Raw genomic sequence first — 18,050 nt, 5'->3', positions numbered from 1 at the left:
CATCTCGCCCTCTTCACCGGACTTCTCATGTCACGCTGATGTGTATTAGATACCCCCACATCTCTCTCTCTCTCACACACTCTCTCTATAAACCTTAGAAATGCCACAAAGCAACAATGTGTGCTGCATGCAACCAGGCGAATGCAATAATTGTGAAGAAAACGTTTTGAAATGGTTTAGAACAATATATTTACTTCCATTAAATAAAACACAATAGTTTATTTTTGGGATGTTGAAAAACGAAACAAAAATTCCGTAACAAATATTATACACAGAGCAAAAACCAAGTTCATTTCGCAGAAACATTTGCGTATTATTACCCAGGGTTGCTATTCTAAATCTATATTCACACAGATATTTAATAATAAATTTATGATATCACACACGACTGGTGCGTTTAGTATGTACATTCCCTTGATCGCAAGCAAGACATGATTCCTGTACGTTTTCCACATGCTGTGTTAAACTGAATTCTCGAAAATGCTTAAGAGTTACAGCCTTCGCCTCTACAAATTGGAGATGATATTAAGATATAATGTATACAGCTTATATACAACCTTTCAGTCAATTACTGTCCAAAAATTGAAACGTCAAAATAAATGATTTTTTTTTTTCTTTTTTAACATTCTGGTATCCTAAACTCTTCACTGGCTAGTGTGCACTTGCTAGTGTAGAGAACAAATCTTATTAGAAATGGCGCGTTTGCCTTCCGTTCCCGCTTGACATTCCATCACAGGATTGGACGCGTTTCAGTGGTTTATTCTTCTAGTGCCCCTGACACAAAAAGTGTAGTCTCTCGTTCCTGGGATTCAGGATTGTAAATTCTACGTCCCTTACACCGGTCTATCCACTGCGTACTGGCAGGCGCTGAGATTGGAGGCCGGGTTCTGCACGCTCGCGTATCCAAAACTCGAGTGCTGCTTGGCTTTCAGTCTCAGACTGGCAAGACTGGAGTTACAAGTGTCCCGGTAAACATAAGGAGGTGTCGGAGGGGCGTAAGGGCACGCTGACGTGGGAACCCCCGAATTTAGAGAAGGGTTACTGAGGTTATTCAAGTTATTGAGGCTGTTTAAGCTTGATCCGGGTACACCGGTGACAGCAGACGGAACCATACCGGAGGACATGCTCATTGAGGAGATGGAGTTAGGTGGGGAGAACATGGTCTGAGACGACAGCGGATTGACGTTCATGGAATTGAAAAAGGGGAAGCTTTTGGTAGACAGAGAGGCCGACGTGAGCCCCTTTGCAGCCCAGTTGTTGTACGTATAGCTGGGATACATGTCATCGTAGGGCTGCATGAGTCCGTTGAACTGAGGGCCGAAACCGTTTTTACACAGCTCTGCCTGTTGGTTCCTCTCCCTTTTTCTCCATTTTGCCCGTCGATTCTTGAACCACACCTGCAACAAATGTAGTAAATAATTTACATTTATAATTAGCCAACATAGTTAGGCTAATTCCTATCTATGGAAGTGACAATTAGCCGATTTCAGAACTGCTGTCACCGTATGCATTAGAACAACATGAATTAACCACTGCTACACGGTTTCTTTTAGTTGATATTGATTAATGATATGGATGGTGGTGGTGTCAAACTCAGTTTGCTTCCCTAATTAAGTCGCTTTTTTTTATCAGTCACCCGGAATCTTGTCTGATCCCGGGAATCCCAATACACATCCATTCTTAGCGGTAAATGAGCCGGCCGACGCTTCAAATGTGTATTCTCTCTAAGCAGGCGGAGACAAACTAACCTTAAGTACTACTACACGAGAATGACAATCACAAAATACAAGCTTTACACCTCTTAAAAAGCAACTGTGTGACTCCATTAAGGTCATCGTTAGGGTGTCACTTGTGTTGATTGCAAACAAGTCGTATTTAGCATGTAACTTACAATAACGTCACGAAATTTTAGCAACGCGTAGCGCCTGTAATTAAATAGGCTAGCCTAGCCTTATAAAACAAGGTCTAGACTTTTTGAAAAAGTTTAAATAGGCCTACAGGTTATAAATGATTAAGGCACAGTAGTATAAAGTGTGATAGGCTGATTATTATTTTAAGAATTTATATTATTTTAAGTGGACATATTATAAGCCTGATCTAAAATAATTGTTTTATGCTTAGGCTTCTTTCAATTCAGTAGGCTATAGGGTTATAAAATATAGAATTTGATTAGAATTAATTTTTGATTAGAAAAATCAATTATTCATTTTTTAGGGCTATGTAATAACATGTTATTTCAATGCCATTTCACTTTTCAAACTTACCCTGACTCTGGCCTCTGTTAAATTAGTCCAAACGGCGATCTCCTCTCTTGTGGACATGTCCGGATAGCGATTCCGCTGAAAAGTGGCTTCCAGTTCCTGGAGCTGTTGGCTTGTAAAATGCGTTCGTTGCCGCCTCTGTCGCTTCTTTTTCGATGGGTCATCAGTCGTATCTTCGTTTTTACTCTGTCCCTTCTCTTTATCTGCAATGAAAAATAATATAGTATTTTTAAATAATTATTTAATTTAAGAGGAACCAGCTTCAGGCTTTTTGACACATATGAGAAGTCTGTGTGAGGGAGACAAATCTCTAATTCCGTTTTATTGAATTGAAAATATTTGACATCATGGTAACATATCAAAATAGGTTCCCTAACAACAAAACGGGAAAAATGTAAAGATGTTCCGTGACTATTTTCTTATAATCGCTGATGTCTAACATCCTATTCTGGCAGCAGTTACGATAAAAGAGGCTCACATAAAAATGCTCTTAAATTAAGATTTAGAAAATATTTTAACGACAAAGAACGCAATATGTCTTTTTCACCATGCGAAGAAAGAAATAGCCTATTGGAGTTGGGGAATGTCTGCAGTAGCCTATAGAAAATTGCCACAGTGCAAACATTTGTGAAAAGTCCACATTTTCCACACACAATATAAGTAAATAAAGTCCTGTCAAAGGGCATGACTTATGAATATAGCCCTAGGAATCAACTAACTGCCAGTTCCATGTCTTGATATTTGCATGCCTCACACTATAACTGGCTCTGTTTAAAGTAGTTTTAAACAGTTTATTTCCAAAGGCAGCAGCTCATGAAAACTGACACCAAAACCGAGCACGATCGAGTTAAACATTTCTTCAGAGGACCAGGGCTTACCTACGGACTCTGGACTGGAGGTATCTGAAACCGTGTGCACCTCCAGCCTATGTTTCGAGTCCACAGACCGCTGAAGCGGTTGCAGACTAGAGGCCATCGCAAGCGGCGCGTGTTTGCTCCCGGTAATATGGTGATGGTGGTCCAAACTCAACGGATCCTTCATAGAGGTCATGGACAATACAAGAGTTTTACGGAGGGTTCGCAAGCAGCTATTACTTCCTCAGCGAAGATCACAAATAGTGCATACAAAATAAATAAATAAAAACATTGAATGTGTCCAGTAGTGAAGTTGGCTATCGGCAAGCGTTGTCAGGGTTCCTTTTCCAATTAAACCACTCAAAGCGACACTCCACAAACGGCTTTAAATCGCTAAAATAAACCCAGTGCTAAAGAAAGTTAAAGTTTTTTTTTTTCTTTCGGCTGGGTAAAAAGATAGTTTCAGCAGAGAGCTACAAGAAGAGCCGGAGTGACAGGGACAGGTATGTGATATTATATCCACTTGCATACACACACTCTCTTGCACATCACAGCGCTCGCTCTTCATTTCAGCTGTCCCTCTATCCGTCCAACCGAGCTGCTCTATGCGTCGTGACGTCACAACAACTCCGCCCACAATCTGACGGAACTTTAGACTCTATACATGAGAGCTTTTATGGCCAACAGACTAAGAAACGGCCCTATTAGAAATTAGAAAATGCAGCCTGTTCATTTCAAGATGCTTTCCATCCTCCAAAAGCATGTAAATAAAGAGACACTGCATTCAGTGACTTTAGAGAAGGCAAAATATGTCAAAAGTCCATAAAATTGTTCATAGCACACCTGGCGCTCAAAACGTGTCAACCTTTTCTCAGCAGAAAATTTACAGGAATTAGAAAACATCATATTATTCGCGTTTTAACTCAAGTCTGTTAAATTTAAAATAATCTCATTAGCAAATGCCACAACACAATAAGAAAACATAGGCCTGGTGATAATGACGCTCTAGAAGATGCGCATCATGAAAGTTCCGCTTTTTACGTGTAATTGGACGATTCTTGGCCACAGTGAGTTAACAAAGGCCTCGTTAAATTCATTGGTAACAAACAGTAGGTCTATTTCATTTTGTTTAAATGATAATTATAAGCTTATAAAGTAAATAGAAATATCAGATAGGCTAATTTGATGTATGGACAAGCACTTTGGCGAGATATAATTGTGCGCCTCGGGCCCGTGATTACTTCGCGAGAGAAAGGTGCTCACTTTGCCTTGATTATAACATTTAATCTGATAAGACGCCTATTTGCCTAAGAATTTTAACTGGGCTTTTTAATGACTTCAAGCTTCTTCACCTTGTTGTCATGAGTTCCTTCAAAACTTTATTACAACTAACTGCATTATTTTAATAAAAAGAAAACTTTTTTTCTTAGCCCTAAATCATGTTAAATTATTCTCCATTTTGCCATTTAACTTTATATTATAAATTAGTGTATATTATTACAGGGGAGAAGCATTTGTTATGAGAGAAAAAAATGGTTGGATTTATTCTAAAATTCTGATGATATTTCATTCAAATGAAAATATTAAATGTGTTTATAAAAAAAAATAGAAACTAGGAGAGGCAGCCAATCCGATATAATTTAAAGCAGTTGATTAGACCTTTCATAATTATTAAATAAAAATAATAATAATAATAATACGGCAATTAGTGAAGCAATGATATTTACATTTTTGCTTCCCTGCTTGTCTTGTAAAATTACTTGAAACGTCGAACATTAAAACAAAACGGAGAAAAAAGAAAAGACAGTCAGGTGCTTATGAAAATGACTCGACCAACCCCATCATTGACTGATTCAGCTCCCGCTCTTCGTACTGGATATTCATTTATGCCGTAATACATGACCTGGACCCGACAAATCTTGTATTTATACCTGTCTTTTTGCATGATGATGTGACCTCGTGTTCAACGCATTGCGCCCAGACATTGCTTATTATTAAAATTCGGTCTGTTGTCTCACATGCCATTCAGTTTTATTTTCTTTATTTCTAGAAGTTGCGACCAATTTGAATAATTTATATATAATTGATTTGTATCAATTATAAGTAGCCAAATCACTCTTTTTATTTCTTAGATCAAATTTTACTACAATCTAAAAACACAGGCATTACAAAAATACCATGATTATTCTGGACCTCACATAGACTGAATAATATGAATGATTTTAGTAAACCTAAAAAATAAATAAAATTAAATTAAACTACAACGTTTGCCTATGGAATTTCAATGCGCACAATTAAAATTTCTTGAAAATTGTGTGCATTGAAATTCCGTAGGCGAAAGTTCGATTTTTGTTAAACGCACTGATGGCTGGACTGGATTGTTGCTCTGTATTTATTCTGGACCCTCAAAATTCTTCAGAGCGCTCTCACTGCCTGCTGTGGATTATTGGCCATGGCACACCGCAGAGCCATTAATTACCAATTCAGTCAATATGAGGGAGACGACAAAGCCTTTTCCATAGGATTAAGAGGACATTAGATTCTTCCATTAGTATATTCCTCCTCACGAGGAGGCTTTCATTACACATTTACTTTTCCCCCGAGTCTTTCTAACAAGCGCTGCATATATTACTGCAACGGCGACGAGATTGTCGGTAATCAAGTCGCTCGAATGTCTTTTCCCTCTTACTTTTCTGTGTGCATTTTTATGCACTTTCTCCTTTATCTCTTCTCTGCTGAAATTGCATCGTTTCACATAGCCTATCATACCATACCATAGCCAATGGGAAATGGCAAACTAATGCGATTTAATAAGTTTTGTGGGTTGTTCTCAGTTTGCTTTAATTAGCTTAATGATGCACGCATTAAGTATCAGCCTGTAGGCGTACAGTCCCCCCCCCCCCCCCCCCCAACAACTTTAATATGATTTGTCTAAGTTTTTTTTTTTTTTTTTTTTTGTCCTTGTGCGGCAAATTATACCGTAGCCTATAGTGGAGAAAATTGTGCAGTTTTTGCGTTTAATCTACCTGCGTCTATCAGACTGGAATGTAATTTATATTACTTGTATCAAATTTGTATTTAGAACCTTGTAAGAGATATACGTTTGCATCATTTCATTGAGAACGCACTTGATAACCTAACTACATTACCATGCATTTCGAAGAATCAGATCAGTATTTTTTATTATTTTTTTTTAGAAACCATAAATCTCTAAAATGAGACCGAATTTGGCTGTAAAATTATCAATTCCCAGTCAGGATCTGCTACGGGTTATCTTGTATGATACTGTCCTACCACCAGATGTCCATCTTTGACTATAAACGTCCAATGGCCGAGTTCCCTATAACCAGCCATAAGTCAAACACCATCAAAGGTGTTTTACTCACACTTTAAAGAGCCGTTTTTATACCTGCGATATTTAAAGGTCAGACAATGTAGATGTGTTTTTGTTAAACAAATTAAACGTATTTTATGAATCCAGACCTTCTCTGGAGAAATAACAAGGAGGGTGGCTCGTCGTTCAAGATCATCTTACCTAATTGAGCACAGGTTGATGCAAGTTTGCGGCAGTGGGAGTCCATTTGATAGATTACTTTTAAGAACCTGTGAAAAAAGAGAAACGTTAATTTATTGTTTTATATATAATTGTTTTATATATAATGTCCATCCCTTCACTTCACATAAGCTATCTGACCTGACGGGCCACTGATATACTTCAAATCTATTGTAATATATTGGATGGTTCCTGTCTGTAATTGGATGTGCACATTCCTCATAATTTGTTTTGAAATCCCTTAGCGCTTGCTCGAGTCCCTCCTAATTAAGACTCGTGTCTCCAAACGCACACATGAAAACAACGCACAAAGAGAGAGAAAGAAAGAGAGAGAGAGAGAGAGAGAGAGAGAGAGAGAGAGAGAGAGAGAGAGAGAGAGAGAGAGAGAGAGAGAGAGAGAGAGAGAGAGGGAGAGAGACAGTGCACCGTGTGTCGGTGAGAGAAAGAGAGCAGTTTGAGCGCACGAAGTTGAGTGATTCCGCGGTAAAATCAGAGGATTAGTCTCTGATTGAGATGTCTGTCGCTTGGATATTACAAAATTCATTATCGTAGCTCTATACTAACCCGATATGAAGTAACACAGATGGGCCTTTATTAGCCCAGGCTTCAGCTGTTTGCTTATGATAATTTCAGGCGGAAATTTGCATGCAATCCTGCTGTTAACCGTTTTCTCTCTCCATTTTTCTCTCTCCGAATGCAACGCTTTATTTTAGCCCTCCCCTTATATCACCTGCATGCCTCGCAGTCGCATCTGTGCCTTTAGTCAAAGGCTTGAGACTCTGGAAATTAAATTTGTGTGCGTTTCTTTGTATAAGTGTGCTGAGTAGGCCTAATATGCAAATATCCTAATGTGATGGTGAAATTCATCTTAGCTAAAACCTATTTTGAGGTTATAGCACAAAGTAAGTGTTTCCAAATAAGTGTCTAAATTATTTCTAAGTAGTCCAAGTGAGAAATTACCCATTAATGTTGTTTATTTCGTTCTTCTGAGTGGGTATAGGCCAACAGGGCACTCGTTCCGTTTTATGTATCTCGACTCTTTTATACTTGTAGGTTTGTTTTGTTTCATAAACCTTCTTTTTTTTTACAAACGTCATGATAAATACTCTAGCAAGGTAAGTTTCAGACTGGAAAAGGTATAGACAGACACACACACGCGTGTGACGTGAATAAGATTAGGCTATAATTTGGGCTACATCAATGCGTGGCTATCAGTGGCTATTGGAGCGCATCAACAGAGGAAAATATGTATGAAAAACTTGAAGATTTTTCTAATGCATTTTTTTATTTATTAATAATTTCAGTCTATTTAAAACAGTTTACACTGTCAAGAACAGAGAAAACTACTATAACTCATGTTGATATTTGTATTATTATTGTTGTCATTTGTTCCAATGATTAATTGGTAAAAGGTTTATTTTTAATTGGTTATATTGTCTTCAGTTAATATTAGGGATAATACCATAATAAACGTAGTCTTACGCTTAAAATATTAAGGTGATTTACTTTAGTTCTTGTGTGTGATTTTATTTTAAGCGAAACTTGATTTACAGCTAATTAAACAAAATGAAAATACTGTATTAGTTTACGTAAATACTTAACCATAAGGTTTGTATCTGCATAAATGTACTATTATGAATAATAATTATTAATTTTCATATTTTAATTAAAATGCTTAATTTAGTTACCCAATTTATTGCAAATGTTAATACAAAAATGATTCATTTTAGTTGCTACGAGTAGGCTATTTAAAAAAAAAAATGTAAGCTATTTAAAGTTGTTTTGAAAGCAAATTTCGTTAGCGCGATTTATTTCTGCTGATAAAAACCCGTAATACATGTCTTAATGCAAATTACACGCTTTAAGTATAAAGTTATCCTTGTCCCGTTTGCCTCACCGTGTTAACGACATATTATTATCAACTGCAAAGTCAAGGTGAGACCTGCCAGAGCATCACTTATCATGCTTCTCCATCTAACTACACTAAAGCTGAAGTTCACCCATGGTTTGCAACCCTGAGGTGGAACGAATTCCTTCACTTGCATTGTCTCACATTCACGATAGGGTGTCATGCTCTTACCAGTGGTTGTTGAAAAGCGGCGCTTTGCAGCCGTGCCAGTCTTGATTTTCTTTTTCTTTTTAAATATAAATTCCACACCTCCGAACAAGTTTATCTTCGTCCTTGATGATGTCCGGGTACATAAACTGTTGCTAGAAGGTCCAAAAGAAACGTAACCTCTTCTTCCCCAGTGAGAACGATTAGGGCTATTTCTGGGTTCTTTCAAAGAATACGAAAACAGACATCTGTTACCTTAACCCAGAGTGTCTTAAGCTACAAACTATTAAGTTGCTTTAGCAACTCATATTTTCTGCAGAGCTTCCACGACCGCAACTTTTTTCCGCACAAAGACGCAGAGAGTGGTGCATTTCCCCCCCTCTCACGAGCTTTGACTGTCAGCGCGTGGGCGTGAGTGAGAGTTTGTGTGTATAGGCGCGTGCGTGTGCATGCGTGCCACAGTGGGTGTGTTTGTATGCACAACCAACGCGTAGAGTGTGTGTAAGGGGTGAACTTTGTGATGCGAAACGGTAGGCTAAATTAGACAACAAATCAGCCATTAAAACACGATAGGCTATACGTTAACGAACAATATCAACCCGATGAACGCTAAATCTGTCATGGGTAAATATCAATCAATTTAAGATATTCAATTTAATTTAAATGGCTGACAATAAACATACAAATACAGAATGACATTTAAAAAGAAAAAAATAATATTTTTTAATTGTACACGCCTAAGCTAAAATAGTGCAAAGTTTTTTTTTCTACTTCTGTCTTTTTATTTTTATTTTAAATTTAGTATATGTATGTGTATATATATATATATATATATATATATATATATATATATATATATATATATATATATATATATATATATATATATATATAGTTTGGCTATTTTTAGTTGGCCTATAGATCAGGTAATCTTGACAGTCTAGTTTTTATAAAAGTGAGAAGGCCTGCTGATGAGATGCTATACTATCCGCAGACAATAAATTGAGTAAGTTTGATTTTTTTATTATTTTTTTAAATATATAATCTAACTATGCTATAATTTAAAATAGCCTATTAACTTGTGTTGAAAAGTGTGTGTGCGTTTAAACAGTTTTGGACAGGTTTTAAAATGAAGTGAACAGCTGGCTTGAATGCAAACGATCTTTAAAGATCTGCGTGCACCGGACTGGTTTCCATCTGCATCTCATGCGAGCAAAGCAGACCGGACGAAGGTTTCACGCGCGCATAATCCTTTTTTTACATTGTGGGTCATACACCCATTACGCGAGTAATTAATGCGCTCGGCCATTGGGGAATTCCCAAGCCTGTGTTGGAATATTCTCTCTTTCACAGCGTTAATAGGCCTGGGAGCCTAAAAATGACATGCATGTTTATCTATAATTCTGCACACTGATGGTTAGCCTATTATCTGCTGCAAAAAAGGAAGAAAAAAAAACTCTTAATGAGCATATTTTTGTTTGTTGCAAATAAAATCAATTTGATTAATCTATAAGCACCCCACAACCTCCGTAACTACATGCAAAGAGTATTTAAATTGTTGCTTCAAAAATAGCCATAGGCCTATATTTGATAATTTACCAATAATGAGGTAAAGCTGTTTTTGTAATCGTTTAATACGGCTTAATAACGAAAATTGTTTAGTAACCACAGTCCTCATTTCCGTAAATCTGCCTTAAAAGTTTACAATCAAAATGGTTCCACAAAAATACATTTTCGTTAGAAAATCCGTTTGTTGTAATTTTAAAGACCATAGAAATCTGGTGAACCATAGCCTAATAATAGTCTATAGTAATAACTTTTTAATCGTACAGCTAAGAAAATTGATTACAGGGTTTTTATCTAAACCTGATGTGCATTAAAGAACCGTTGAAGAACCCTCATATTTTGTGATCGAGTGAAGGTCGATCACATCCGTCTCATCCGAACAGCGGTTCCGTGGGAGCGATGCGCCCTTACGTCGTTCGTTCTTACCTTCATCTGGCAGCAGCTGGAGCCTTCTGCTTTCTCACGCTGAAAAAGCCTTGCAAAGGAATGCCCAAAAGTTCAGAAAACGGGGTCGCTCGAAGATCTTCATGCCTCGGGGGCAGACCGGCGGCTTCTTTACATTTCTGCCTCGTTATCGATTCGCTGTTGTCATCTTCGGCGTCGTAGAAGGACACTTGAAAGAATATCGCAGAGGGCTAACGTGTGGGCTGAAATGAACCGAGCAAAACTCTGTTCAAAGACTTCACAAGCACACACACACCTCTCCATGATAATACTGATGTGGTGCATCATTTTTAATTGATAATATAATGGCATGCATAGCCTAGAAATCGAGGTCAAAAAAAGGTGAACTTTTGAGTGATGTTTGCATGATTTAATTGTCCAGATGGTACATGCACCAGCCAATAGTTAAAATAGCATTCAGAATCATATTAGCCAAAATCAGTATATTAACTTCTGAAACTGGATCACTGGATCTGAACTATTTTCAGCTTTTGGCTCTGGACTAGTTTGCATGGATGATTTGTGTCTTTTGAGATGTCACTGTGTCTTGTTTATCTTAGTAACAATATAAAATAAATGACAGAATATTTCTCATGCCCCCATAAAACGTTTTTTTTTTCTCCATCAAATGAAATTGTCTTCGTTTTCAACATGTTTCTTGGTACAGTGCACTGATTAGACTATGGCAAAAGACAGAAGGTGTGAAAGATCTATTTCTATCACAGTTTAGACCCCTTGACATGCTGGGTAATTACTTCAGCATAACAAATTATTTTTTTGCTTTTGTTCAGTTTGGATAATTAAGGGTGAACTGAATTTCACACAAGGAATCAATTAAACATGACTTAGTATGTCAGGCTGTGGGAGAAACAAGAAATAATTGTATGTTTCATTATGATACTATTCAATACACAAGAAGCTCTGTTTGCTCAACCAGAAAACTGCTGTAATTTGACAGATTATTGCCGTAACCCAAATTATAATCGCAGTACTGCTTCATATTATATTCAAACAATTATCGTAAACAGGGGTGGTCGCACACTACTGTCTTCACACAGTTTTTATGATATTTCCAGTGTTGCTTGTCAAAGTAGTGCAGACAAAACCACAAACTATTAAACAAATAAGTTTATGTACTGATAATATGTTAGACCAGCAGTATTACCATGACAGGAGACTTTATTGTAGGTGTAAATTCTTTATGATGGCTATACTTTTTTTTATCAGCAAGGAAGATAGACCTGGAGGGGAGCAATGGAAAAGCACCTGATGAGGGAAATAAAGAAAATGGGAAAGAGAGTGAACATCTCAAGACATTGTGACTATCCATTTTTGATTTGTAAGATTATCTGATATGCTCAAGTGCCCTTCATTAGCATGATGGCTGTTTTAACAACAGTTCTTGAATGGCTAAAAAGGATTTTAAAACTAGCGTCCAGAGCATGAGAATATTCTGGAACGCACAATGCCGTTGCATCTATATGCACTGTGGTTAACATTTACTGACATGACCAGGCCTATGAAGGACAAATATGGCATGCAGTAGGAGTCAGTACCTACACACACACACACACACACACACACACACACACACCACACTGAACCCAACAACGCTGTAGTATATATTTAAAAAACACTCAACTGTTTGTCTTGGGCCTATATGGTATTAACATCACATTTACCATAGAAAAAACTTTCACTGATGTAATGTGGTTTTGAATGTTAAATGACTTAATATCTTCTAGTTTATTGCAATGGATAATGTAGCGTTACTTCAGGTTACACCAGTCTTTCCATTTTTTTTTTTTTTTTTTTTTTTACAAACGATATATATGTATTAAATATAATGTAATAACTTTTTTTTTTTTTTTTTTTTTTTTGTAGAAAATATGTATGTAAGCACACTGTGTTAATTACGGATGCAGGGGGGACCAATAAACAGCTGGAGTGAGCGAGTGAGAGTGGTTAGTTGTGGTCATGCCCCTGGGTTGCCGGAGGGAAAATTGTCCAAGAATGAAATTGAGGTAATGAGACAAACATGATGGACGCCAGCACTCGGTCATCAGCAAAAGAGATCAGATGGTTACTGAACCATTGACAACAACTGCTCAGGTGCACCTCAATCCTCCACTAGAGTCAGCTTAGTGTTTAATTAGTCCACTGTGGCTGAGAGAGACAGACAGATAGAGGGAGACATACAGTGAAAAGGAAAGGTCATATTATCAATATTGACAAAGCAAGCATCTTTTGTGCTTTTACTTTGATGTTGAGAATATTGTTATGTTACTTTCATTCTGGCACCCCCAAAGGTACTTTGACACTCAAATCAGCTCAGATTTAATGTTTGGTTGTGCGTTAATCCTCGGGTGAGACACTGTGTGAGTGTTTGTGTATGAAGGGTAGAGAGACAGTCTCTTTGTGGGGGGTTGCTTAATCCAGTCCCAATGTGAAACTGTTGACATTTGTGCCTTTTTTTCTTCATTATGTGCCTGTGCCTGTTTTCTGCTGGATTAGCCCCAAATCTCCTATGCAACACATCCAGCATGCCACAACTTTAACTTCATCAATAATGGATGAAGAGATTGTTATCTGAAATCATCAAAGAAAGTGTGAGAGGGGGACAGTTGCTCTCCAACAGTGCAGTTTTTATTTCAAGTCTACCTCTAAATTGACGATAGCGACTACAATGATTTCTTTGGGCTGGGTAGTTTGTGCCGATCGATACTTGCAATATACGGCAGTGGAAGTGGCTGTGGATGGCAGGAGGGAGAGTGGGGTGTGTGTTCATATGTGTGTTCATGTTTGTCAGAGTGTATCTTCCCTGTGTGTGCTGTACTGTTTCACATTGATTGTGTTTACTCAAGCTTCTCATTGCTGCCTATTACTGGAGACAGGAAGACACGCCCTGCCCTGATGCGAGGATAAAGGAGATTAACACTCACACACACACACACACACACACACACACACACACACACACGCACACACACACACACACAGAGATGGATCAATCTTTACTTTAATATAATGACACATCCGTGATTTGTATCATTTTCCTAAAGATTTCTGTTTTGTCAAATGTTCACGACTGTCACAGAAATGAACAGTTCAAGTGTTAGTAAATGTGGCTGGTGTGGTGTTCATACTGTATCCACCGTTTGTGGTCTGTTTGACTGCATGAGTTGAATAATTTTTTTTTTTTTTTTTTTTAATTTTTGTCTTTAGAAAATACACAGCGATTCTATTTCATATTACTGTCATGAGACAAATGTTTTAATACCCATGTGTATGTGTCATCATGTGATAATCGGAGAACCAACATCCACCATTCTTGATAAGAGCAGCAAATGCTATTTATAATAACTACATTTTACCTCTGTTTCAACTAAAGCACTAAAATGAATTAAAAATTAAGACAGAGACAGAAAAAAAACGTAATTTTTTTTGTTCTCCCTTTGAATCTTCAGTTTTGATCTTCAGCATTTTACTCATTTTCAGTTCAGTTTTGCCTCTTTCTCTAGTTTCCAAAGACCTTTGGATAAACTCATCAAGATGTATTTCAAGTGTGGGTCATAAGTTGAAATAATTTGGGGAATTTAAGAGAACGATAATAGTACATCAAGTAAAATATAGAACATTAAAATATATTTGTATTAAAATATGGTTACTTAGAATGGCATATGCTCTATCCCTTTAGTCAGTGAAATAAATAGGAAATGTGTACTCCACTACTGTTAAAATGTTTGGGGTGAGCATGATTTTTTTTTTCATCTTTTTATTAGCAAGGATGCATTAAATTGAGGAAAAGTTACAGTAAAGGTATTCATATTTAAAATAAATGCAGTTTTTTGGACTTTTTACCCATTTATTAAGAATCTTGAAAAATGTAAATTAATATTTTTTTGTGGGAAAATAAATTCCACAAAAATATTAAGTAGCACAATTGTTTTAAACTGATATTTTAGTCAAACGTAAATGAATCATTGGTGAGCATAATAGACTTTCAGATTATCTCATTTCTAGTGGAAATAAGAGACTGATTGTATGTTGTTTATGATGATAAAATGAAAGAAAAAGCCTGCTGATGCTCCCATCTAGTCACACACATACAATAATATGCAAATCGCTAAAAACAGCACACAAAAATATGCACAGTAGCACAGGAACCACATCTACTTTTAATAATAGGAGTATCACTAATTTCCAAAACCCAAATTTGACCAAGCCTGTGTTATTTTCTTTGGACAAGGACCCATATGTATAAAGTATCTCAGAGTAAGACACTGTAACTCTTAAGATGCTTAGTACAAATAAGCATCGGTCGCTAAGATTAGATGAGGTTGTGATGATTCCACAAGGCTCCTGTAACTCAGCCATCAAAGCCACTTTAGTGTGGATCAAAGCCTTTGTGCTGGTGCATGGGTGCGTGTGTTGTGTGTGCGAGAGAGAGCTAAAGTCCCGTTCATTTCAGCAGAGGCCAGGGTTAAGCATCATTCAGACTTTAATCTAGCATGGCCTGCTCCTCTGAGCCTGTTCATTGTTGGTATGATGTTTCACTCACAAGCATCACTGCAATGCGTTTGAAGTATCTGACCCACTTATGTGCTTGTAGTTGAATTGTTTTTGACTTTGCTTAATGGTGGAAGGATGTTTCAATAACATTGATTATATATGTATGCATATTTGGATCAGAGATATTTTCCAGGAGTATTTACCACTATACTAGGTCCAACAGATGAGCAAAACTTCAAAATCCTTCCAAGTTTACCTTATGATCTTTTCATCTTTATATACCCTTACATAACTGCATCACAACCAGCTTGAAAACTCTTAAAGCCACTTTAAATGTCTTAACCAAAGAAGTTTCCTTCTGAGGGAACTTGTGCTACATCGTATGACGACATTTTGGGGAACACCTTCAGCACGACAAGGTGCAACTAGTCCAATTCTGATTGACGCTGCATCACCCCGTGAAATGTGACGGTGTAACGCGGAAGCTACAAAGGGAGCCGGCAAAACAACAGTGTCAACTTTCTGATCTTCAGCAAGCACTCTGTGTGTGAGTCCTATTTGGTATTTATTTGTCCTGTAGGTTATACAAATATTATTAGAAATGAAGAGCAAGCAGCAATGCCCACGTTATGTCCCGGGCTGGGATACACACAAGTTGGAGTCGCTTGGGCTGACTGCACGCACTGTGAAATTTGAGATGGCTTCAGCCCTTTCTTAGCTCTTAACCGTTAGCTCCAGCGCTCAAACTCATGATGTGGAAGCCAGCTCTGCTTCCACTCTGAGTGAGAACTTAATGTTGAGTTTGTTCATCTCAAAGGAGTTGGATGTTCTCAACATCGATGCAGGCGATTTAAGTGACTGGGCACCCCAATCCTCATAGTATTAGGAGCTTGTGGACGTAACTCTTGCCGCCGTAAAAAAAAAAACATCGATTGGCCTGCGCTTGCCATTGTTTCCAAGGCTCCCTCTGTGCAAACTGGTGCATCAGATCCTCCTGTGGTCCCAAGGAAACCTGCTCTCCCTGAGAGGCCTCTACATCCCTGGGCACCTTAATTTAGGAGCAGACTTCCTGATGAGGCAGGGGACTGGGGCCAGGGGAATAGAGATTGCACCCCTAGACTGTGTGCGGTTGATTTGGAGAAAGTTTGGCCAGGCGGACGTAGACCTGTGTGTGTGTGTGTCTCAAGAGACTTCTCATTATCGCCTCTGGTTCCTACTTCTGGTAAGTAGGGACCTTCTCACGCAGGCTGGAGGCACAGTATATCATGGAAACTGTGGGTCTGGCCCCTGAGGGGATCAGCTCCTAAATGCAGGTCTCTCAGCTGAGGTTGTAGAGACCATTCTCAATTAGTTCCCTCCATCAGAAAACTGTATGCCTTAAAGTGGAGAGTCTTCACTCTATAGCCGCTTTCCGACCGGAGGGACTTTTGCAGTTCCTAGAACCTAACGTTCCTATAACCCTTTTATTCTCGTGTTCCGACCGGACTAAATTGGGGATTTTTTTTTAGTTCCTCAGACCGTAGTTCCTTTAACTATTTCAGTACCTAGTCTAGAGCGAGGACTTTTTTTAGTTCCCTTACCCTAGGTCTACGTTGATTGCCTCAACTTATAAGTCACTGTCAACACGGAACTTGTAGCGTGCTGTCTGCCATACGCTGTGTGTTTTTGCAAAACATTACAACGAGGATTAAGACAAATATAACACATTCAACCAGCTAATTGCTAATAATAGCTAAACTTACCCGTTGTTTTGTTTGCCTCCTGCACTCTGCTCTTTTATCTTCTTCCATCATATTACTTAATATCATATTACGCTGGAGCCTTCGTCTTCTGTGTTTCTCTGTACAGAACTCAAGCATAATCTTTAAACACCGCCGTTCGTTCTCCGTTATTATGGTCCTGGCAAGGCAGAACAGGAACATTGCAATAGCCTCCTCCATGCTGGTTTGTTGTTGTTGTATGTGGCCGCAAGACCGCCGCCGTGCTTGCGTTACCCCTCCTACCAGTTCCTATGGCCACTTGGCCAGTGCGAGCAGCAAAACTGAGTTTGGGGGGAAGTAGTTCTTAGAACTGTTTAGAAGTGGACAGTTCCTATAACTAAGTTCCTGTAACTACTTGGTCGGAAAGCGGCTTATGGTGCACAAGGCATCTATTGGACCTAGTTAGTTGGTTCAGTGCTGGAATTCCTTCAAGATGTTTTTTTTTTTTTTTGCTGCCGGTCTTTCCTATTCCACACTTAAGGTCTACGTGGAGGCCATAGCTGCTTTCCCTGGGGAAACACCCCCTTGAAACTATTTTCCTTCGAGGTACTCTGGGGATGGCTCAGATTAGAGTCCTGGCATGGGATCTTTAGCCATGTGTCTGAGCAGCTTCACATTAAGACAGGCATTTTTTTTTAGCATGGTTTAGTGGATATTTTGTTCCCCACAGTGTCATCATACGATGCAGTGCGAGTTCCCTCGATAGGTAATGTCTCAGGTTATGTATGTTACTATGGTACCCTGAGAAGGGAATGAGAGGCTGCGTCTGCTATACTAAATGCATGCCTAGAAGCTGATGCTGTTGTGTTGCTGACTACCTTTGCAGCTTCCGCATTACACCATTTCACGGCAATGGGGTTACGCAGTGCTAGTCAGAATTTAACTGTTTAACTGAATTAAAGTGTTCCCCAAAGTGTCGTCATACGACGCAGGGTCTTATTCCCTTCTCAGGGAACCATGGTTACATGCGTAACCTGAGAAGTTTTTCTTGACATACAAGCAGGGCTCTGCTCACTAAAGACAAAAGCTTGTTTGCAGAATCTA

At 38.3% G+C, this 18,050-nt stretch overlaps 1 protein-coding gene across 4 annotated transcripts; it reads right to left on the bottom strand.

Moving 5' to 3' along the window:
• Positions 1–172: 172 nt before the first annotated feature.
• Positions 173–10,942, bottom strand: pitx2 (paired-like homeodomain 2). 4 transcript variants are annotated; one of them, XM_039664506.2, is made up of 5 exons: positions 10,717–10,942; positions 8,749–8,946; positions 6,651–6,718; positions 2,265–2,464; positions 173–1,397 (listed from the first exon to the last, which is right to left on the bottom strand). In XM_039664506.2, exons 3-5 carry the CDS (start codon positions 6,694–6,696, stop codon positions 834–836), a joined length of 810 nt encoding a protein of 269 aa, XP_039520440.1. In that variant the 5' UTR covers positions 6,697–6,718; positions 8,749–8,946; positions 10,717–10,942; the 3' UTR covers positions 173–833. The 4 variants fall into 4 exon arrangements, with proteins under 4 accessions (XP_039520440.1, XP_039520439.1, XP_039520441.1 ...); XM_039664505.2 differs by lacking the exon at positions 10,717–10,942 and having other exon boundaries at positions 8,749–9,119; XM_039664507.2 differs by lacking the exons at positions 8,749–8,946; positions 10,717–10,942 and adding an exon at positions 6,810–6,888.
• Between the last annotated feature and the right edge of the window lie 7,108 nt (positions 10,943–18,050).

This window comes from Pimephales promelas, chromosome 9 (assembly GCF_988280905.1).
Source record: "Pimephales promelas chromosome 9, fPimPro1.hap1.1, whole genome shotgun sequence".
Classification (NCBI taxonomy): domain Eukaryota; kingdom Metazoa; phylum Chordata; class Actinopteri; order Cypriniformes; family Leuciscidae; genus Pimephales; species Pimephales promelas.
Note: the sequence above shows the minus strand (reverse complement) of the source record. Positions and strands in the feature narration are given on the sequence as shown.